This window comes from Nerophis lumbriciformis, linkage group LG11 (genome assembly GCF_033978685.3).
Source record: "Nerophis lumbriciformis linkage group LG11, RoL_Nlum_v2.1, whole genome shotgun sequence".
Classification (NCBI taxonomy): Eukaryota; Metazoa; Chordata; class Actinopteri; order Syngnathiformes; family Syngnathidae; genus Nerophis; species Nerophis lumbriciformis.
Genome location: NC_084558.2, coordinates 27480583 through 27504857, shown reverse-complemented (window position 1 = coordinate 27504857; position 24275 = coordinate 27480583). Strand labels below are relative to the sequence as shown.

The 24275-nt window shown below is 39.4% G+C and overlaps 2 protein-coding genes and 2 non-coding genes across 11 annotated transcripts in view; 1 reads left to right on the top strand and 3 right to left on the bottom strand.

Annotated features, from left to right (window-relative positions):
- ptk2aa (protein tyrosine kinase 2aa) overlaps nt 1–13118 on the top strand; it is a 75007-nt gene extending 61889 nt beyond the window's left edge. For all 8 annotated transcript variants that reach the window (XM_061966975.1, XM_061966974.1, XM_061966971.1 and 5 more), the window contains 18 exons: nt 173–270; nt 475–559; nt 629–729; nt 799–914; nt 985–1085; nt 2819–2908; nt 2997–3201; nt 3273–3384; nt 3465–3539; nt 7117–7215; nt 7293–7397; nt 8082–8144; nt 8228–8267; nt 8349–8452; nt 8929–9084; nt 9175–9255; nt 11606–11691; nt 11772–13118. In XM_061966975.1, the coding sequence (XP_061822959.1) occupies nt 173–270; nt 475–559; nt 629–729; nt 799–914; nt 985–1085; nt 2819–2908; nt 2997–3201; nt 3273–3384; nt 3465–3539; nt 7117–7215; nt 7293–7397; nt 8082–8144; nt 8228–8267; nt 8349–8452; nt 8929–9084; nt 9175–9255; nt 11606–11691; nt 11772–11892 (1838 nt within the window). In that variant the 3' untranslated portion in view covers nt 11893–13118. The remainder of the gene's footprint in view (nt 1–172; nt 271–474; nt 560–628; nt 730–798; nt 915–984; nt 1086–2818; nt 2909–2996; nt 3202–3272; nt 3385–3464; nt 3540–7116; nt 7216–7292; nt 7398–8081; nt 8145–8227; nt 8268–8348; nt 8453–8928; nt 9085–9174; nt 9256–11605; nt 11692–11771) is intronic.
- Nucleotides 13119–14916: 1798 nt separating this feature from the next.
- Nucleotides 14917–14989, bottom strand: trnav-cac (transfer RNA valine (anticodon CAC)). The gene has a single exon. It is a non-coding gene; the product is annotated as a tRNA-Val (tRNA).
- Nucleotides 14990–19949: 4960 nt separating this feature from the next.
- On the bottom strand, nt 19950–20022 carry trnav-cac (transfer RNA valine (anticodon CAC)). The gene has a single exon. It is a non-coding gene; the product is annotated as a tRNA-Val (tRNA).
- Nucleotides 20023–22639: 2617 nt separating this feature from the next.
- rplp1 (ribosomal protein lateral stalk subunit P1) lies at nt 22640–23767 on the bottom strand. Its single transcript, XM_061966124.2, has 4 exons — nt 23551–23767; nt 23027–23101; nt 22845–22959; nt 22640–22766 (listed from the first exon to the last, which is right to left on the bottom strand). The coding sequence occupies exons 1-4, from the start codon at nt 23620–23622 to the stop codon at nt 22684–22686; spliced, it is 345 nt and encodes a 114-aa protein (XP_061822108.1). The 5' UTR covers nt 23623–23767; the 3' UTR covers nt 22640–22683.
- Nucleotides 23768–24275: the final 508 nt, after the last annotated feature.

The following is a 24275-nucleotide window of genomic DNA, read 5'->3' as shown; positions in this document are numbered from 1 at the left end:
TTCTTAATAATATTCCTACTTCATCAAAATCATTATATCACGGACATGTTGGCCCCAATTAAACGCGATTAACGAGGGACGAATGTACTATAGTGTTGTTTAAGGTAGTCAGCAAACAAGCTTATAAAATGCTCCCTTTCATCATTATGATAATTACTTTTCTTATTTGAAGCGCGGGACTACGAGATCCAGAGAGAGAGGATCGAGTTGGGTCGCTGCATCGGGGAGGGTCAGTTTGGAGATGTCCACCAAGGAGTCTACAACATTCCGGTAGGTTGTACACATGCACTTAGAAAACACCTTAAATGCTCAGAGTAACTTGCTGAGTCTGTGGCTGTAGGCAACCTCCTGATGTTCTTACAGCCTCAAGCAGCTATGTATGTCTGCATATGGCATGCGTGTTACACTTGTCATACTATTGACCGAGCTGACTTTCTCATGTACTCCGTTTGATTGGCTGCTCTCGTTGTACAGGACAAGCCGTCCCTCGCTGTCGCCATCAAGACGTGTAAGAACTGTACATCCGACAGTGTCAGAGAAAAGTTCCTGCAAGAAGCACGTAAGGGGGCACTGACCTTTGAGGCAAAACAAGCTCTCACTTCTTAAACATGGAATGTGTGTCTTGCAGTGACCATGCGGCAGTTTGACCACCCTCACATCGTCAAGCTAATCGGCGTGATAACAGAGAACCCGGTGTGGATCATCATGGAGCTGTGCACGCTCGGAGAGGTATGTCCAAAGCAAACCGATTCGCATGGTTCATGTCTGATGCATTGATTGTCTTCTCTCCCCATACAGCTGCGCTCCTTCCTTCAGGTGAGGAAGTACAGTCTGGACTTGGCCACTCTCATCCTGTTTGCTTACCAGCTCAGCACCGCACTGGCGTACCTGGAAAGCAAACGCTTTGTTCACAGGTAAGTGATGATCTTTCCTCACCATCCTTTATGGCACAGTAAGCTCAGCAATATCAACTGCCTCTTTTAGGGACATAGCAGCACGGAATGTGTTGGTGTCTTCAATAGACTGCGTGATGCTGGGGGACTTTGGACTGTCACGCTACATGGAGGACAGCTCTTACTACAAAGGTGATGATGCATAGTAAAGGTCCCATATTAGGATGTTTTCAACAGGTCTTACAATAGTGTATACAGAGTACTGGTATTTTTTGGGACCGTTTCTTAATTGGGACGGTACAGGAAAACCATTAAAATTCTGGACAAATGATTCAGGTATCTGTATTTTTTTCTCAGCTAATCATAATACTTCTGTTGACAGTGTACCATTAACTTAAGGTGAATTTACGAAACTGAAACAACACTGAAAGAATGCAATTGTAAGTTAATAATACTAACACAGACACGTTTAAACGTGTTATCCTATTTGCTAAAGCTAACAACACTAGCTTGATTACCTTACGATAGCACATACAAATATGCATAAAAACACTCCTACAGACATCACACATGGGACGGTTTAGTAAGTATGTATTGATTTAGTTAAATTGTAAAACTTAAAAGCTTTGTTTGTTGTGTGATGAATGAAGAATCCTTTCAAGCAAAAACACTATATACGAATAGTTGACGAAATGGGATATACTTCCGGTTCAAAGCACGAAAATAGGAAGTACATTTTCAACCTGCAGTGAGCGAACTCGTCCAAAATGTGGGGCCGTAGCACAAACAATAATACACATTTTCAGTGTCTCTGTCTGTGTTATATGAAAAGTTTTGTTAAATACAAAACATTATGATCATCAGCGAAGAAAAATGCATTAATTAGCCGCAGTGTTTAATAAGTCGCTGGGTTAAAAAAAAAAAGTAGCGGCACATAGCCTGGAAAATATGGTATATTATTAGTGATTGAGCTGAATGACCATTACAAGGTGATAATATAGCAACTGCCTTGCACCTTGTTTGCTTCTCCAATAAATGAGCAGTGTCACTGTTTGTTTTCAAAGTACGGTTATCAATCACGATTTTACGATTATGTTATCAATGTAAAATGTTAATACTAATTGTCTGGAGTTTTACTGTGGTTTATCATTATAACTGTTTCTTTACATTTCTAACCACTAGCAAAGCTATGTGGGCTATAGTGCTAACATTACACTCACATTTTAACATCACGCTAGGTTAGCCTATTTCTTGGAGAAAAACGTTCAAACTCAAAGCTCCCATGTGTGTAGCTGACTGATGGTAGTGTTCTGGACTCTGTTCTTATGCCTCGAAGGACACACTGAACATCCGAGTTTGAATCACCGTAACAAAATATGTCAGTTGGCTAGTGAATAAACACAGTTGGAACCTGGAACGTCTATTACAGCTGAGGTTGTGGAATTTAGAATTCAGACAAAATTTGCGACCTCTGGTGTTTGTCTTAGCTTCAAATCCTCATCACAAATGACGTGAAATAGCAATAGCATAGAGTTGCTATGTGAGCTAACATTACACTCACGTTTTACCAGAAACATTATGCTAGGATAGCTTATTCTCTGATGTAAATGTCTGTTGTAGAATCCAGGCTTTATTGTGCAGCGAAGCAGTTTAACAATTTTTTTTTTATGAGGTCATGAAAATCCAGAACCTGAAAAAGCAACTCTGACTTTTCTTTCTAAATTGGAGCAAACAAGTGAGAGAGATTATATATTTTTATAAGAAACATCATAAACCGGCTTTCAAGTCAATATTTATGTCATAGGAGACCTTTTTAAACTTAAACATGCAGCAGCAATCACACCTTGATTTAGTAGGAATTTACTGCCATCTATTTGTGACAAAAAGTTAGGTTATTTGAATGCACTTCCTGTGTGTCTCTAAAGCCTCTAAAGGTAAACTTCCTATCAAGTGGATGGCTCCCGAGTCCATCAACTTCAGAAGATTCACCTCCGCCAGCGACGTCTGGATGTTCGGTGAGCCAGTCTTGTTTGTATCGATCTGTGTTGCCAAAGACGCCGATGGCTGACGTGAGTTGAGGTGTCTTAATCCGTGACCCTGAAGGCGTGTGCATGTGGGAGATCCTGATGTACGGCATCAAGCCCTTCCAAGGAGTGAAGAACAACGACGTGATTGGCAGGATCGAGAATGGCGAGCGGTTGGCCATGCCGCCTCAGTGCCCGCCCACCCTTTACAGCCTTATGACCAAATGTTGGTCGTACGACCCCAGCAAGCGGCCGCGGTTCACAGAACTTAAAACGCAGCTGAGGTAATCATGTTGATACATAATTCCTTTGCGCTTTGAACGCATCAAAAAGACTTGAGTTTGTATTCTTGTAGCGCCATACTGGAGGAGGAGAAGCTTCAGCAGGAGGAAAGGCTCAGGATGGAGATGAGAAGACAAGTCACAGTGTCTTGGGACTCTGGAGTTTCGGATGAGGCTCCGCCCAAAGTGAGACTCATTATTAACTTCATATACTTGTTCTATTTATTTAAGACTTCAACTGATTTTGTTTTGTGTGTTTTTTCCAGCCTAGTCGGCCAGGTTACCCCAGCCCTCGCTCCAGTGAGGGATTCTTTTCCAGCCCGCAACACAACCATTTCCCGGTACAAGACACACACGCAAAGCTCTCTAATCTTATTGACTCAACTGCAGAGACTACCTGGCCTTAAAAGGGAACTGCAATTCTTTGGGGAATTTTGCCTATCGTTCACAGTCATTATGAAAGACATGATGATGGATGGATTTTTTTTTTTAATGCAGTCTAACTCGTAAATAGACATAAAGGAAAGTCTGCTTACAGCGGAGCCAATGAGAGGTCCTTTATTCCGCCCATAAAACCCAATAAAAAAACATCCAAAAAGCGCCAACAATACTCCATTTACATTTCATGACTTGAATATTGACCAAGTATTAGTGATATTTTTATTACTAGCTAGCGCAGACACACTCTTAATAGCAGCACCGTGATCATGTGCGCTGATGTTGACATCGAGTGGTAAGCTGCTTCCTTTTGCTTGCGAAAGTTTATTCTAGATCATAAATCATGTTTCTCACCTGGATAATAGAAGGACAAGGATGAAAGTTGGTCCACTTTGACAGCCAATTTAGACCCAAAATATGGCGAGAACGACACAAAAATATGCTTGGTTCTACCCCACTTTTCTTCGCGAGGATTATAACTCATTCTTATCTAAACGGGAATATAAAAAGATTTTATTAGTCGACATCCTAATGATAACAGACATTGTACATTAAGTGATGTTTTATTATGTTTGTTGGCTCTCATGAAGTCTGCAGTGAGTAGAAATCGGTGAGGTAGTGGGAAAAAAACGTTTTGATGCGTTTTTTTATTTAATGCGCCACATATGCTTAAAATGATCAAAATACGTAAATATTAAATGTTGTTATTAATGTGCCCGTTGCTACATTACATATATACTTACAACATATATACAAAAAATGGTGGTGTTTGGATGTTTTTAAAGGGCTTTATAGGCAGAATAGAGCAACTCCAATCGGCTCCATTGTAAGCGGACTTTTGATCGTATTTATTTAATATTCAGAATACATAAAAAAAAGAAAAACATTTGTGTTCTTGTCTTACATAAGGATTGTGAATGATAGGCAAAATTTTAAAAAAAGAGTGCAGTTCCGTTATTTATGACCAGAAATCTATTTTCATAGCCTTATAAACCAATATAATTATAATCAAATATGTTTTACAATATTATATGTTTTAAAAAATAAATAGATTTTTTTTTTAAATAACAAATATTAAAGGCCTACTGAAATGCGATTTTCTTATTTAAACGGGGTTAGCAGGTCCATTCTATGTGTTATACTTGATCATTTTGCGATATTGCCATATTTTTGCTGAAAGGATTTAGTAGAGAACATCGACGATAAAGTTCGCAACTTTTGGTCGCTGATAAAAAAGCCTTGCCTGTACCGGAAGTAGCCGACGATATGCGCGTGACGTCACCGGTTGTGGAGCTCCTCACATCTGCACATTGTTTACAATCATGGCCACCAGCAGTGAGAGCGATTCGGACCGAGAAAGCGACGATTTCCCCATTAATTTGAGCGAGGATGAAAGATTTGTGGATGAGGAAAGGCAGTGGGAGCGATTCAGATAGGGAAGATGCTGTGAGAGGCGGGTGGGACCTGATATTCAGCTGGGAATGACTAAAACAGTAAATAAAGACAAGACATATATATACTCTATTAGCCACAACACAACCAGGCTTATATTTAATATGCCACAAATTAATCCCGCATAACAAACACCTCCCCCCTCCCGTCCATACAACCCGCCAATGCAACTCAGACACCTGCACAACACACTCAATCCCACAGCCCAAAGTACCGTTCAGCGTGGCGCAGTGGAAGAATGGCCGTGCGCGACCCGAGGGTCCCTGGTTCAATCCCCACCTAGTACCAACCTCGTCATGTCCGTTGTGTCCTGAGCAAGACACTTCACCCTTGCTCCTGATGGGTGCTGGTTAGCGCCTTGCATGGCAGCTCCCTCCATCAGTGTGTGTGAATGGGTAAATGTGGAAGTAGTGTCAAAGCGCTTTGAGTACCTTGAAGGTAGAAAAGCGCTATACAAGTACGACCCATTTATCATTTATTTATATATTTCCCCAAAGTCCCCAAATTTACGTACGTGACATGCACATAGCGGCACGCACGTACGGGCAAGCGATCAAATGTTTGGAAGCCGCAGCTGCGTACTCACGGTACCGCGTCTGCGTATCCAACTCAAAGTCCTCCTGGTAAGAGTCTCTGTTGTCCCAGTTCTCCACAGGCCAATGGTAAAGCTTGACTGTCATCTTTCAGGAATGTAAACAATGAAACACCGGCTGTGTTTGTGTTGCTGCAGTCGGCCGCAATACACCGCTTCCCACCTCCAGTTTTCTTCTTTGCTGTCTCCATTGTTCATTGAACAAATTGCAAAAGATTCACCAACATGGATGTCCAGAATACTGTGGAATTTTGCGATGAAAACAGACGACTTAATAGCTGGCCACCATGCTGTCCCAAAATGTCCTCTACAATCCGTGACGTCACGCGCAGGCATCATCATACCGAAACGTTTTCAGCAGGATATTTTGGCGCGAAATTTAAAATTGCCCTTTAGTAAGCTAACCCGGCCATATTGGTATGTGTTGCAATGTTAAGATTTCATCATTGATATATAAACTATCAGACTGCGTGGTTGGTAGTAGTGGGTTTCAGTAGGCCTTTAAGGTGAATTATTATATAATTAAAAATATCGGTTCGTGATTTCTCAGGACATAACAGTATCACAATCTCCTGGTATGATATTATAGACTAAAGTGCTGCTTTGCAAAATGCAGACTTATGTTGAAGAGGTTAATTTTGCCTACTAATGTGTATTTATAAATGGTTGATTTATATAGGCTAGTAAAGTAAAGTTTTGTACCTGACAAGTTTCGGCTATCTTGCTTCTGCAGCCTTCATCATGATGAAGGGTTAGGGTTAACCCTAACCCTCCTATATAAATCAACCATTTATAAAATGCAGACTTTCTTACCTCCGCTGAGAAGGTTATGTTTTCTCCAGGGTTTGTTTGTTTGTTTGTTAGCAACATAATTCAAACAGTTATGACATTTTTAGGAAATGTCCACAAGAAAAACAATTCTTCTTATCCATTATGAACACTTCACTTCCTGCTTACACTGTTCAACCCCCCCACCTTGATGATCCAGCGCTGCGCAAATACTTCTGGAAGGTGTTGTTTTTTTCCAGACCCGGCCAACGTTAAAGCGCCATTAAAAAAAACGACATTTAACAAGTTTGCGTTTGATACATCACGCGTCACAGGAATATTGTGAAGACTTTGAAACTGCAATACTGGTGTATCTACAATATCGTTACATCTATAATAATTGCATATTGCATATATAATTGCACATTATTTTAGTTAAAATAACCAAAATGCTTCTGCTCTTAAGAGAAAAGTGCACTTCTACCTCCAAATCCTCCAGGATGACCTTAAAGTGCACTGCGATTATGTGTCAAGTTTACTTGCACTTTAACACTCTCCTCTGCTCTTGTATGGAGTGTAAAATGTGTATCTACGGCATATATATCTCCTAGTATTGTCAGTAAAAGTTGTTGTTTTACATCTTTTTCCTCTCATTTGTCCACCTTCAGCCAACGGCCCACGGGGGAGTGGGAGGTGGCTTCCCTGCCGGCGATTCCTGGAACCAGCACAGACCCGAACATACAGCCCTGTGGACCTCCAACATGGAGGTACAGTCCAGTACATTACAGTATAGATGTAGGAAAATGAAATCAATTTTTTTTAAGACAAACATGTTTTATTGCAGGACACTGGATGTGGAGGTCAAGTCCTCATGGAGGAGAGGCTGATGATGCAGCAACAGCAGATGGAGGACGACCAGCGATGGTTGGAGCAGGAGGAGAGCTTCATGGTAACATAAATTACATTTGTGGTGCCCTCTATAGGTTTTTTGTAAGCCATGCATGTAATGCCAATATTCTCCATTTGACAAATAGACAGTTGCTAAGTAAATAATGGCCAACATATTTTTTCAACCAATCTCGCTGAGACTTCACACACATGTGCATACCAAATGTAATTAGGACTAATACAGCAGGTGTTTTGTGGAGATGTGTGAGAGATTTCAAGTCAGTGCCACTTACGGGGTTTGATAAGAGCGCCCCCATTTGGTGTATTTGTCATAAAAATAACAGGCAGCATGGTGTTTGGACACATTATCACCCTTAGACATATTCTCAGCTTTAATGTGAGCTTGTCAGCTGCTTTGTGACAGACGCAGTCAGCAGCCAATCAGGGTTGTCCGTTTGGGAAGATAGGAAGTGGGATTGGCAAGAGGCGTGGATGGAAAGAATGAGAAGATACTAAATGAGGCGTTCTGTCTCCTTGGAGCTGGAAAATCCAGCCTCCTTTTTTAGATTCTACTTCCTTTCTTTTCTGTAATACTTCTTCAGACGTCTTCTTTCTCCCAAGATGCAACTCTTTAAGGCGTGCTTCAACAAAACGGTAGAGAAGAGACTGGCAGAAGGAGCTTGCCGAGTTGAAATGCGCATGTTTATTAGCTGTCGTTGCTCACAGAAGTGTTGTTTTCCTGCAGAAGACCGAGTCCAGAAACAGCCGAGGAAGCATCGACAAAGAGGACGGCACCCTTCAAGCGCCGGTTAGTGATTTTAACTCTTTTTTTTTTTTTTTTTTAACATTCTTCAGCAAGCCAGCCCATGCTAATAGGTTTATATTGTACAGGGTGGAAGTCAGCACATCTACCAGCCTGTGGGCAAACCAGGTGACAGCTAAGCTTGTGTACATCCTCTTTCTGCATGTTAGCTATTGGTACTCACACTTGTTATCCTTCCGTCTCTTTAAGAACACCTGGCCCCGCCTAAGAAGCCGCCCCGCCCCGGAGCGCCCGGTCACCTTGGCAACCTGGCCGGTCTCTGCCCCGTGGACAGCTACAACGAGGGTGTGAAGGTACAGTACAGTACAGTACGCCCTGCTAGCAATGTTTAAATAACGCTAACGGCTAACTTGCTGTCCCTCACTCTCTCTCACCTCCACCCCCTGCCTCCCCACTATAGCCGTGGAGGGTAAGATGACATATAGATAGCTCTGTCGCCGCCATGTTTAGTTGAGATACTCACTATTGTAGCTACATAACAATTAAAGGTCTCCTATTATGCAAATCAATGGTATTATTATGCAAATGTATGTTGTTATGCAAATGTTCCCAGTAGTAAATTCCAGCGTCAACACACTATTGACTTGTTTGAATTATGAAAATAAATACTATAATATGAGACCTTTAGTTCGGGTTATCAATTATCACAGTAGATAGCAACACAGGTATCTATTGAGAGCTCTCTGCTGCCATCTAGTGTCGAGTCCCTGTAACTGCAGCCACTGACTGAGTAGGATTAACACAACTGTCGCCCCTCCCTTGGGTCCAGTTACAGCCCCAGGAGATCAGCCCGCCCCCCACAGCCAACTTGGACCGCTCCAACGACAAAGTCTACGAGAACGTGACGGCCCTGGTCAAGTCGGTAATCGAGATGTCAAATAGGATCCAACCGGCAGCCCCCGAGGAGTACGTCCCCATGGTCAAGGTAAAGAAAGCGAGGCAGTCGCCACTGACAGACAACATAGTGCGCACGTTTGTTAAAGACCTCCACTAAAGAGGGTGTGCGTGTGCGCAGGAAGTGGGTCTGGCACTAAGGACTCTGCTGGCCACAGTCGATGAAACCATTCCTGTCCTGCCTGCGAGCACCCATAGAGAGGTAAATATGCCATAAACATGAATTATTACATTATTATTACGTAATGCTACCTTTAAACATATCTACAGTATATAATAATAATAAAATGTTTAGATTTTCAACATATGTCCAATATATTCAAACGATCTTCTAAAGTTTTGTTTCTTGTTTTATACTTTAATGGTGAGCTTCATTATTTTTTTTTTCAACTTAAAGGGCCCCTATTGTGCAAAACCAACTTTTCTTACTTATTGGTACCTGTTTTTGTGTATCTTTATATGTCCCGAAAATTTGAAATCAAACCGTGGAGGCATCTTGGAGATATATTTTAAATAATCTTGCCTTCCTTCTTACTTCGTCAAACAAGCCGTTAAAAATTTGCACAACCTGTGACGATTTTCGCACTGAAAACATTACCGGATTTTCCATATATGGTCGAAATTTAACCAAAGGGCTTTGCACGGGTCCGCCATTGTAGTCCGACGCTGTAGTCGATGAGCTCCTTCTTTTTCTAAATCCTCTTGTTGTGTGGCAGACTGGCTCATGCACATGCATCCTCGGCTGTTGCTATTTCTAATACAACGTAGCGTACATTTCTTACTTAATCTTTCAGTAGACTCGCTATGAAAGCCCTAAAAACTACAACAAAGATGGCGGGGGAGAAGACACAGTCAAAGTGGAGGCTCGTAAATAATGATGCGGTCCATTTGTACTGTGAAGTTGGAATTTCCGAGTTCCTCGTCGGAATTTCAACTGGAACGCCCTTCGAGGTTGGATTTCCGACTCGGAAAGTCGGAGCATTCTCACCACACCCGAGTTTGTTTCAAAGATGGCTGCTCTGGATGGACATAATGATGTCCGCTTCTATAATATAAAGTTATTTGCACTTCTGATTAGTTTTTGTTGCAGTAAATCGGTCATATACAATGTATTGTTGTACGTTTATATATGTTAAAGTCACTGTAGTGTAAAGTGCATTCATTTCAAGTGTTATATAACGCCGTACATCGCGAGCAATAGCGTCTGTGTTTCCTCTTCATCCACCGTGTTTGAAGGTTGAAGAAAGAGTGCATATTTTCACACAAGTTGTTTATATTCAGACAGGGTAAGTGCAAAAATAGCTTTCGTCTTTCGTGGATGTGGCCATCTTGATTTCCGACATTGTAACTGGAAAGCCCACAACTCGGGTTTGACATCATTCCCATCTCCCACTTCCCACTTCCAATGTAAATGAAATGCAGACAAAGCTACACATCCTGAAGAGACGGTCAGATTGAAGATGATCTGTGAAACATAATCTATTCAAAATGTTGGCCAAAGAACCACCATTACATGTTATGTAGACCACAAGGAAGTGTTTTAAATGTAGAAAAAAATTCTAATATGACCCCTTCAATGTGTATTTCATATTTTTTGTATAAATCTTATTCTTTATTATTTGTACGATTTTATATTTATTGTATTAAATATTATATTACATATTTTGTAATAGAAAATAGATGTATATGTATATATATATAAAAATATGTATTTATTTATATATATATATATATATATATATATATATATATATATATATATATATATATATATATATGTGTGTGTGTGTATATACTGTATATATATATTTATTTTAAATTATTTATTCATAATTATATTACTTTTTTCTTAGAATGTGTATAGAATTGTGTATACTTTCTTATATATAATTCTACTTTTTCCATGTAGAACATACTTAACTTATATCTTATATTTTTAAGTTATTTCAATGTTGTATATATTTGATAAATACATTTATTTTTTTTAAATATTAGTTTTTAAATTAGAAAAATATTTAATGAGAAACATTCCTTATGATTTTAATGATCATTTTCATGCTGTATATCAGGGGTCCCCAAACTATGCGTCCAAAATCCGGCCTGCAGGAAGTCCCAAGCTTTAAAAAAATTATAATTTTTTTTTTTTTTTAATCTGTCCTCCGTATATTTGATGTTTATTGATATTTACATTATTTAATATTGTATACATTTTTTTTATTCAGAAAAAAAATTCTATATATTAAAGTATTTACATACAATTACATATATTTTCATAATTTATTCATAAACATTTGCCTTGTGTATAAAACTTTAACAAAATGTTAAACAAAAAGTGATATTTAAAATATGTACTTGAGATATGATTAGATTTTAATTATGTACATAGGTAAGTTAAAGTGTTTTGAAAACTTTTTGTAATGAATAAAAATGGTAATAGCCATATTTTTAGTTTAAACATAACTTCCATGTAACATGTATTGATGCTAATATCTCAGTCTCATCTCATTAGATAATTTCATGGATTTTAAATATAAGTTAATTTATTTTTCCAGATCGAGATGGCGCAGAAGCTTTTGAATTCCGACTTGGCGGAGCTGATCGCCAAGATGAAACTCGCTCAGCAGTACGTCATGACAAGGTAAAAAGCACCTGAACGCACCACGGCGCTCTTCTCTCCTTTGACTTCCTCTGTGTTGATGTGTCGCCTATGTCCCTCAGCCTGCAGAAGGACTACAAGAAGCAGATGCTGATGGCGGCACACGCCCTCGCCGTTGATGCCAAGAACCTGCTAGACGTCATCGACCAGTCGCGACTCAAGACCATCTTGAGGCCGCATTAGCCTCGGGGACGGAAGCGGGGAAAGTGTCAGCATTGGTGAAGCGATGGACATCAATCAGACGCCATCGCAAACACTTTCTTGTAAAAAAAAAACTTGTTCATCACATATCTTTTTTCAATTCTTTTGACTTATTTAACACGTGATGACGCGTTTGAAGGACTTATCACGTGATGAACTGGAACTGACACAGAGGAGCAGGATCATGAAGATTTAAAAAAAATATATAAATATATATATATATATATTAATATTTGCAGCCTTGACTCTTTTATAGGATTTTTTTTTAATGGTTTCGTTTTTCAGGCTTTTAATGATGGAAATTTTAAAAGTGTTTTTTATTGAAAAAAGATTTAAGACATCACGCCATAGGCCACTTTTGAAGTTAACGTGATAAATATACATAGACTATATTTTTTCAACACCTTTGAGGAATGAAGGATGTTAAAAGCCATAAATACTCTTTCCACAATGTTCTAAATAACTATTTCTTGTTTTTATGTATAATTATATCACTGTTTTGTTTTTTTTACATAGTGTCCACTTTTCAAAGCACATTGGCGACTTGTAAACAATTTTAAAGTAGAATCCAATACTGTGAATAGTACATGATTTATTTATTGGCTGAATGGATGTTTTGAATTAGACAAATTCACTTTACTTCACAAATGTGTTGTTCTTCCTGGAGCTTTTCATTCCACTGTTCACTATTACCTCTGCCTGGAGTTGAACTCTCTCAGGAAAGAGTCACATGTACATTCACAAATAAAAACACACTGTTTTCATTAAAACATTATTTGCAGATGCAAAAAAAAAAAAAAGCGTATGCATTTCGGCTTCCTCCCACCTCCAAAGACATGCACCTGGGGATAAGTTGATTGGCAACACTAAATTGGCCCTAGTGTGTGGATGTGAGTGTGAATGTTGTCTGTCTATCTGTGTTGGCCCTGCGATGAGGTGGCGACTTGTCCAGGGTGTACCCCGCCTTCCGCCCGATTGTAGCTGAGATAGGCTCCAGCGCCCCCCGCGACCCCAAAGGGAATAAGCGGTAGAAAATGGATGGATGGATAGTGTTGATAAAACTTAACCTTCGTTTTGTGTTAGGGTCGGCACCGACCCGTTTTGGATTTTAAATGCATAAAAGAACCACATAAATTAATTTTTTTGCATCAAGGCTTTTTGACTTTGTCAGGAACCTCTATTTCAACAAAATAAAACAGTTTTTGTTTTTTTCACTAAATTATAAAATGCTCTGGTTAAAATTATGACCTTGGTGTTGTTAGGGTCGGTTTCGACCCAGTTATAAAAATAAGATTATAAAGCAATAATTAGAGCCAAAACCGAACACACTGACAGCCAGCTCCTCTCCCAATCATGTGAGCTTTAGGGGATTCTCATTTTACCTTGTTATCCAGTCCAAAAACAGAGACGGGCATGTGAGGTCAATTCAGTATAGAGTTGGTGACTTTCAGAGTGCACATCTCCAATTTACAGCATGCAAAAATTTAAAAAAGATTTACAGTGAGAGAAATTCTGGATAATATTTTTGGTGAAAATGAGGGAGAGGACACAGAGCAGTATAGTGATACAGATGAACAGGTTTCTGAGGAGGAAGACAATATGGAGTATCATCTATATTCTATAAAAAGACTATAAAAATGGGACCCATTACCTCCCTGCTTGGCACTCAGCATCAAGGGTTGGAATTAAAGTACCAATGATTGTCACACACGCACTCGGTGTGGCGAAACTAATTTCTGCATTTGACCCAGCACCCTTGATCACCCCCTGGGAGGTGAGGGGAGCAGTAGGCAGCAGCGGTGATTTAACTCCCAATTCCAACCCTTGATGCTGAGTGCCAATCAGGGAGGTAATGGCTCCCATTGTTATGGTCTTTGGTATGACTCAGCCGGGGTTTGAACTCACAACCTACCGATCTCAGGTCGGACACTCTAACCACTAGGCCACTGAGTAGGTCTGGGGGTTAAATTGGGGGTTAAATCATCAAAAATGATTCCCGCTGCTGCCCACTGCTCCCCTCACCTCCCAGGGGTTGAACATGGGGATGGGTCAAATGCAGAGGACAAATTTCACCACACCTAGTGTGTGTGTGTGTGTGTGACAATCATTGCTACTTTAACTTTAACTTAACTTGATTTGCTTGATCGGTTGTTGTTTGTTTGACCTTGCAAATCTATATTTTGTGTTATGACTTGTTCTGCTTTTCATTTTGTGTTGGTCTTAAAGTTATGTTGCCGAAAAAACACTTTTTAGCCTTTTAGCAGTAAATATATACAGTATGGGTCAAAATTGACCCATAACACCATAGATGTTACTATAGTTAAAATTATTAAAATGAAAAAAAAACCCATTATTTAAGAGATGTGTTCTAATACACCTCAGTAATAGTCAGGTAACACAAAAACCTTTTATTTATTTATCCGATTCTCTTGAGGTTAATTTGACCATTTTTTAAATTGAAATCGAGGGGTATACTGACAAAAAAAAGGCTCAATGGCCCACACCAAAAATATTAAAAAACAATATTTTCATGGATAAGGAAGCCTAACAAGGTAACCAAAAGATGAGAAACAAATTGGATGATATATAAATAATAATGATAAATGGGTTGTACTTGTATAGCGCTTTTCTACCTTCAAGGTAATCAAAGCGCTTTGACACTACTTCCACATTTACCCATTCACACACACATTCACACACTGATGGAGGGAGCTGCCATGCAAGGCGCTAACCAGCACCCATCAGGAGCAAGGGTGAAGTGTCTTGCTCAGGACACAACGGACATGACGAGGTTGGTACTAGGTGGGGATTGAACAAGGGACCCTCGGGTCGCGCACGGCCATTCTTCCACTGCGCCACGCCGTCCCTATGTATAATTGTTTTTAGTGTATTTTACAGCTGATTTAAGACATGGGTCAAAACCGACCCGTTAACATAAGAGATGGTAATAGAAAGCTAACACAAGAGGAAGGTAGGAAAATCATGATCATTTCCTGAAACAAAGAATGTTTCCGCCCGGTTTCGAACCGGGGACCTTTCGCGTGTGAGGCGAACGTGATAACCACTACACTACGGAAACTTCTATATTTAGCCAGGTTAGGTATTTTTACATAAACAACCAAGTATGAGTTTGGTGAAGTGCGCGATACAGATATGACTGGTCGACTCATTGTCAGAAATATTTGCAATATAGTACTAGTTAAGAGCTTACTGTTGGCAATATATGCAACTAGATAACAGCAGGACATTCTCATGTTGATACTGATACTCTTCTTCTCATGCAAAGGGACGTAGACAGGAGCCAACCTAACAACGAGTGCGTCCTCTGTTGGTCTATCTAATATAAGTGTAATTATCTCTCAAGGGAGCCAACATAAATGTGTACATACATACAGTAAGTAGGTTAATAAAAGATGGTCTACGATACCACATAACCACAATTAAAGAAAAAGCAAGGCCAGCAACACTCATGTCCTTATAATTTTAATAAAAACTGCACAGGCGCTACCAAACACAGACCGGATTTCGACAAGGTCTTCGTCGGTGTGCAATTTCTTAACAGGAAGTGATGCACAGCTGTAGTTACTCAATTGATATAGTAAATCAAGAAAAATCTTAAAAAATAAAAGTGCACAAATAAAATGGAAAATTGTCCAAACAAATCAAAGACAGTATCATAGGAAATGTAGTCAATAATATAGTCATAATTTTAATAATAGCCCTATTTTCTCTTTCTATGTGGACAACCATTATAATAAAAGGAGACATCGCTCAGCACAGTGAAAAAAATAAAGCGTTAGAACAGCTATAGACTTAGACAAACTTTAATGATCCACAAGGGAAATTGTTCCACACAGTAGCTCAGTTACAAATGATGGATAAGACGGAAAGGACAATGCAGGTATAAAATAGGCTAAAAGCAATACAAAATATAATATATATACGTAATATTTACCTAATATATGTACAGTAAGACAAAATGTGCCCAAAAGAAAAGCTCTGGCTTTCCTCGAGAGAAACCTGCTGATTTGCATACTGATGCTGGCTTTGCCCCAGGAAAAAAGGTTTGGCGGAGATGTAATTTGTCGCTACCTGCTGGTTTGCATGTATAAATCTCTCAACCCCGGCTATATAATGACCCATCTTTTTCAATACTTTTTTTCGAAGTGAAAACAATACCGTCTTTTTCCCCAGGAAAAAAAACTCTAGACTCGCTCAGCAGTGACGTCATATGGCTGCACTTGCTGATTTGCAAACATAAATATATTTAGACCCCGGATAGAAGACAACCCATTTTTTTCAGAATTTTTTAAAATGGAAAATTAAATCTTTACTCACTTGGGAGAAAAGTTATTAGGCGCCACCTGCAAGTTTGCACGTCTACATTCGTAGACTCTGAATATAAGACGACCCATCTTTTTTACACTTTTTAAAAGTGGAAATAAAAGCTATAACTCTTTTGGGGGGGCAAGTGATTTTTCCGCCGCCTGCTGGTTTGCATGTGTTCATTTGTAAACCCAAAATATAAGATAACCCATCTTTTTTTTTACACATTTTTCGAAAGGAGAAAAAACTATAGTTTTTGCTGCCGGAAGAAAAGCTTTGCATTGCTTAGGACATAATTGCCAATTTTGAGACCTCCGATTTCGGGAGGTGGGGGGTGTGGGGGTGGAGAGGGGGTCTGGTCGGGGGTGTGGTTGGGGGTGGGGGCGTGGTTAAGAGGGGAGGAGTATATTGACAGCTAGAATTCACCAAGTATTTCATACATACGGTGTGTATATATATATATATATATATATATATATATATATATATATATTGACAGCTAGAATTCACCAAGTATTTCATACATACGGTGTATATATATATATATATATATATATATATACACATATATATATTTATATATATAGATATCCTGAAAATATGCAAACAAAACTGTGTTTAGATAATTGATACTTCAAACTTGCATAAATAAATCTTAAGGAATATAAGATAACTTAACTCAAAATGTAATGAATAAAATGCTAAAGTTGTTGATAAACAAGCAATTATTTTAATAATTAAATATGGTCATTTTAAATGAATTATTATGATCATTTAAAATTAATTATTTCAAATATGAAGGTCCTGAGTAGTCTTGGGTTCAATCCCGTGCTCGGGATCTTTCTGTGTGGAGTTTGCATGTTCTCCCCGTGACTGCGTGGGTTCCCTCCGCGTACTCCGGCTTCCTCCCACCTCCAAAGACATGCACCTGGGGATAAGTTGATTGGCAACACTAAATTGGCCCTAGTGTGTGAATGTGAGTGTTAATGTTGTCCGTCTATCTGTGTTGGCCCTGCGATGAGGTGGCGACTTGTCCAGGGTGTACCCCGCCTTCCGCCCGATTGTAGCTGAGATAGGCTCCAGCGCCCCCCGCGACCCCGAAGGGAATAAGCAGTAGAAAATGGATGGATGGATGGATGTTTAATTTAATGTATAATTGTATGGCTGGATGTAATGAGTCAGAAAAAATAAAAATAAAAATAAAAATACAATTAATTTTGATGTTTTTAGCAAAATATAGTAAAAATTGATTTTTTTATTTATTTTTTAAATTCATAAATATATTTATATTTAGGTAAGATAAACATAATAATACAATTTATCTCTAGTCTGGATGATTTAGTTCTTGTCACCCTGTTGTCCTCCCGTCGTGAAAAAAGGCTGTCCTCACTCAGGTCCGCATGGAGCTGGAGGGGGCGTGGCCTCCAGCTCCGGCTGACAATCGGGAGTTTTTCGGGAAAATATTTGTCCTGGGAGGTTTTCAGGAGAGGCGCTGAATTTTGGGAGTCTCCCGGAAAATTCGGGAGGGTTGGCAAGTATGGCTTAGGAAGAAAGTTTGCAAGTTATATTAAATAAAACACTAAAAAAAACACTAAAGCTCTGTGTTCGAGTCATTTACTCTTTCTGTCCGTCAAATTCATGACGTCACTAAAAGGGTTGGCTCAAGGCCAAGTGCCAGTCTACTTAGGGAGGGGCTGGGATCTTGCTCAGGCGTTGCTGAGTAGAGGCGCAACAGTTTTTGACTGTGCCAGGCTATGATTTGTTTGATCCCGTTTATTTTCCGTTTTTGTTACAAATTGAGTTTTGATTTACGTGACTGTATGTTAATAAATATTTGTGTTACAATTCTGGACATCAATTATTAGCCGGCTGCACACGTCTAAACTAGCTTCAGTTATATTCGGCAACCAGTAGCAGTAATAGTTTAGGACTTTACCGCTACACGCGCCACGGCGCTCTTCTCCTCCTCTTAGACTTCCTCTGTGTTGATGTGTCGCTTCTGTCCCTCAGCCTGCAGAAGGACTACAAGAAGCAGATGCTGATGGCGGCACACGCCCTCGTCGTTGATGCCAAGAACCTGCTAGACGTCATCGACCAGTCGCGACTCAAGACCATCACAAGGCCGCTTTAGCCTCCGGGACGGAAGCGGGTAAGTGTCAGCATTGGTGAAGCGATGGACATCAATCAGACGCCATCGCAAACCCTTTCTTGTAAAAAAAAAACAAAAAAACTTGTTCATCACATATCTTTTTTTATTCTTTTGACTTATTAACACGTGATGACGCGTTTGAAGGACTTATCACGCGATGAACTGGAACTGACACAGAAGCCGCATCATGAAGATTTAAAAAATAAAAAATAAAAATTAAAAAAAATAAATATATATATATATATACATATACATATACTAATATTTGCAGCATTGACTCTTTATAGGATTTTTTTAATAGTTTCATTTTTCAGGCTTTTAATGATGGAAATTTGTGTTTTGTATTGAAAAAAGACTTACGCCACTTAGAAGTTAACATGATAAATATAAATAGACTATATTTTTTCAACACCTTTGAGGAAAGAAGTATGTTAAAAGCCATAAATACTCTTTCCACAATGTTCTAAATAATTATTTATTGTTTTTATATGTAATTATATCACTGTTTTTTTTACATAGTGTCCACTTTTCAAAGCACATTGGCGACTTGTAAACAATTTTAAAGTAGAATCCAATACTGTGAATAGTCATACTTGCCAACCCTCCCGGATTATCCGGGAGACTCCCGAAATTCTCCCGGTCCTCCTGGGACAAATTATCTCCTGAAAATCTCCCGAAATTCAGGCGGAAGGTCCGCATTCCCACAATATAAACAGTGTGCCTGCCCAATCACGTTATAACTGTAGAATGATCGAGGGCGAGTTCTTGGTGTCTTATGTGGGTTTATTGTTAGGCAGTTTCATTAACGTCCTCCCAGCGCGGTAACAACAACACACAACAACAGCAGTCACGTTTTCGTCTACCGTAAAGCAGTTCGTCTGCCGTAAACAGCAATGTTGTGACACTCTTAAACAGGACAATACTGCCATCTAGTGCATTTGATGAATGCATCATCAGAGAGGGTGTTCAGCATGGATAGAAAAATAGTGACAGAGAATAGAACAAGGATGGACAATTCAACCCTTAACTCAACAAGTATATGTGTAAATAAATGAACACTGAAATTCAAGTATTTCTTTTATATATATATATATATATATATATATATATATATATATATATATATATATATATATATATATATATAGCTAGAATTAAGTATTTCTTATATATATATATATATATGAAATACTTGACTTGGTGAATTCTAGCTGTAAATATACTCCTCCCCTCTTAACCACGCCCCCAACCTCCCGAAATCGGAGGTCTCAAGGTTGGCAGTGAATAGTATATGATTTATTAATTGGCTGAATGGATGTTTTGAATTAGACAAATTCACTTTACTTCACAAACGTGTTGTTCTTCCTGGAGCTCTTCATTCCACTGTTCACTATTACCTCTGCCTGGAGTTAAACTCTCTCAGGAAAGAGTCACATGTACAGTCGCAAATAAAAACACACTGTTTTCATTAAAACATTATTTGCATGTGCAAAAAAAATATGTATGCATTAGTGTTGATAAAACTTAAAGGAAAATCATAATCGTTTCACTAAAACATAAATATTGTTTCCGCCCGGTTTCGAACCGGGGACCTTTCGCGTGTGAGGCGAACGTGATAACCACTACACTACGGAAACCTCTAACGGCGGTGGATTATATTTATTTAGATAAACAACCAAGTGTGGGTTTCGTGAAGTGCGCAAAACAGATATGACTGGTCGACTCATTGTCAGAAATATTCGCAATATATTTGTCGAAACAAAATGCTTCAGACGTAAAAAGTGTATTTTCGTAAACAGCGCCCTTTTGGCGTTGGTCGTCATCCTGTGGCCAAAGTTGGTACGACAAGACTGGTAGCGCCACTCCTATCACATTGTGTCCATTGTCGGACAGCGCCGACAACTCCCATGATTTGGCTGAGACTGGTACTACAACATAGTGAAGTTTCACTGTAATATAACGTGTTGCTTTTGGTCAAATGTTAGTCTCAACAGTACTAGTTCAGAGCTTACTGTTGGCAATATATGCAACTAGATAACAGCAGGACATTCTCACATTAATACTGGATGTCACTTTTAAGTAATGGCACATAAGATGTTATATCTCCAAAAGGAATACACAGCACAGGAATTGTTCTTAGTTGAAGTTTACTCAACGTCTGTGGCACACACATAGCTGGGATACTCTTCTTCTAATGCAAAGTGACGTAGACAGGAGCCAACCTAACAACGAGTGCGCCCTCTATTGGCCTATCTAATTTAAGTGTAATTATCTCTCAAGGGAGCCAACATAAATTTGTACATACATACAGTAAGTAGGTTAATAAAAGATGGTCTATGATACCACATAACCATAATTAAAGAAAAAGCAAGGCCAGCAACACCCGTGTCCTTGTAATAAAAAAAAACTGCACAGGCGCTACCAAACTTTTATTTATTTATTTTAACCTTTTATATAAATTTCAACATTTACAAACAGTCGAGAAACAATCATCAAAATAAGTACAAAAACAGTACAAAACAGCGCCAGGGGGTTGTAAATTCAAAGTAACTAAAATAGAATGCAATATATATATATATATATATATATATATATATATATATAATAAACAAAGTGCAAAGCCATAGGCTCACTCAATTTCAGTAAATAACTTAAATTTGGAACACAGCATCGTCGTTCTCACAGCTTTTTGGTTGTTAGAGGTCGAGAGTGTTTTAATGTAGAGTTCTAAATCATTTTTAAAGGCACAAAAAACAGGTCGGGTATTGAGAAACATACATTTATGAATATAAAACTTAGCCAATAGTATACCGAGGTTGCAAAGGTAAAATTCCTTTTCAATTTTTTCTTCATACTGTGTAAATCAGGCGCTACCAAACACAGACCGGTTTCGACAAGGTCTTCGTCAGTGTGCAATTTCTTAACAGGAAGTGATGCACTTAAGGAGTCACAGCTGTAGTTACTCAATTGATACAATAAATCAAGATAATCTTAAAAAATGAGAGTGCACAAATATAATCAGAATCGGAAATACTTTATTAATTCCCGAGGGGAAATTAAAATTTTCAGCACAATCCCATTCAAGATCAGACAAACATTACAAGGAGACAAAACAGGATCGCTGACGGGTCTGCCAACTTCCGGCGCCCCTTACAAAAAAGGTGAGATACAGGTAAACAATGGGGGGGGGGGGGGGGGGGGGGGAATAAAGCCGTCTAAGCCTGGGCCCCTGGAGAGGGGGTCCAGACTGAGGCCAAGGGAAAAAACAACACATAGCCATAGCACATATACCTCTTACATGTATGTAAGAGGGAAACATCCAACATCAAAGAACACAAAAGACATTAAAGACCTTAAAAGAGCAGAGCTGATGCAACCAGCCTCTTCTACATACAGCTATGAATAAAAAGTAAAAGAAACATATACACTGTGGTGGCCTCTGCGGTGTTCCACGCCATCATCTGCTGGTGTGGAGGGAGCATGGCCAGGAACAGACCCAAAAAAGCATCCAAGAGATCGCTGTCGGCCAGTTTCTGGTCTGCATGGATGAGCGAGGATGCGTCTAAGGAGACTGAGGTGTCCGATACCTGCTCATTCAGCCAAGACACTGTAAAGCTTGTCCGTCCCGACGCTCAGTGCTAGCTCCGCAGCCCTGTCTCTTCATACGCATCTCCTCCAGTCTCTCCAAACGGACTCTGGTGTGGCAGAGACCCAGCAGCTGGTCTCCATGGCCAAAAGGCTCCCGGGAGGCAGATCCAGAAGTCCACAAAAAAGCACCGCAGAAGTCACGAAAGTGCCACCCCTTGTCAGTCTCAAAGGGCCCCGAACCAAAAGGCAAGACAAAAAAAAAAAATAACACATGAAAACAAGAGGGAAACAAAAGGATGACAAGAGCACAGACCTTTTGCCAACAGCAGCGCCATGTTGGGGAAAAAAAAATACAATAAAAAATGGAAAATTGTCCAAAACAAATCACAGTATCATAGGAAAATTTTCATATTTTTACTATTTTTGTGAACAACCATTATGAGACATCACTCAGCACAGTGACAAAAATAAAGCGCTAGAACAGCTGTAGCTCCCTCTATATATAATATACTTATAAAGTATCAAAATAATAACTAACATGATCTTTAGTCGTAAAGGCCACATTCACCATGTGGTGCCTTAATCTTTCAATATTTTTTTTTTTAAAGTAATGTGTATCCAAGTGTTAGCAATGTGCTCATTTTAAGGAGAAAAAGACAGACAACATAACTTTTTCAACAATTTTATTGTGTTTTTAGAAAAACAACCATTTAATCAAAGAGACCGAAGCCCATGTCGTCATCGGACTCCTCCGACTCTTCCTTCTTCTCTTCTTTTTTCTCCTCGGCCTTGGCTGCAGGGTTGAAGATGGATCGAGAGTTAGGTCAAATACAAAAAAGAATTTAACTTGCATCACAACTGGTTTATTCACCTGGGGCAGCTGCAGTGGCGGCAACTCCAGCAGCAGGGGCTGCGGCGGCGGCAGGAGCTCCACCTCCAGCACCGACGTTGGAGATGAGGCTGCCGATGTCTACGCTGGACAGAGCCTAAAACGCATCACATTCATTTACTATATTTGAACGTGTGCTGTGACACTTGCAGGTGTTTACTCACTTTGGCGAACAGACTGGGCCAGAAAGGCTCAACAGTCACTCCAGCAGCCTTGATGAGGGCGTGGAGCTTGTCCTCCTGCAGGCAAATATATTGGTGAATCACAATAAAGAGTATTACATGTATTGTTAAGTTGCTTTTAACATGTGATGATACACAACTATGCGTGATGCATTCACGCGCGGTAGTAAACAAAGCTAGCCATGAGGCACTGTGATGACGTATTCAAAATGCGACAGGGTTTTTGGAAATAAACGTGGTAGTCGTTTAAAAGCTAGTTAGGATCAAATGTAGTTCAAACAGTTTACCAAGTGGTCTTCCATGCTACAAGTAGGCATAACTTAGCATTTGCAACCAACATGGCGCCTGAAACCGCTCGTAACAATACCGAAGGCGCAATTTTTTTTAATCTTCCTGACATACAACATTGCTTTCACAGCGCATTTATGGTAAGTTTTATTTCATAGTGGAACCAGACAAGACTAAAAATGACCAACATAGCGGCGGGCAGCGAGCGGGACACTTACGGTGACCGTGACTTCATCGTCGTGGAGGATGAGGGCCGAGTAAATACAGGCAAGTTCGGACACGGAGGCCATCGTAGATATTTGTTTTCACGATTACGGCGTCGGATGCCTAAATTCGAGGGTGCTAGTCGCCGGATTGCGGGCCTTAGCTTCGGGTGAAGAACCGAGCACCTTAGGCAAGTTGACTTCCTGTAGTGGGAAAGGGAAGGGAGGGGGCGAGGGGTGGATATTTATAAACTCCGTCAGCAGCGCGGATATGACGTCACGACGATTCGACAAGTGAGAGCCAATGATAAGAGGAAAAGCAAGACGGAGCCCACCAGCCGGCGCGTTACGTGTTCTTTCCCGTTTTTATTTATTTATTTAAAGAAACAAATTAATTGAAAGAAATACATTAAACAAAATATGGATTTTTCTTGGTGCGAAATAAACGTATGTAATGTGGAATTGTTAAACGATTAATTTATTAAATTGTAAAAAGAAAGCTACTGTACGAGTTTCCCCCCCTACTGTTCTTTATTCAAACAAATTCAGACAACAAAATATGGATTATTCTTGCTGCCAAAATTCACTTAAGTAAAGTTGAATAAAGATTAATTACAGAATAGTTGTTTAATTTATTAAATCGTGAAAAGTGGGCGTGAAAAGTGGGCTAATATACGTGTTTTTGTTTTTTATTTTGAAAATATCAGATAAAAATGTTTTTGTGCCAAAATTAACTAATG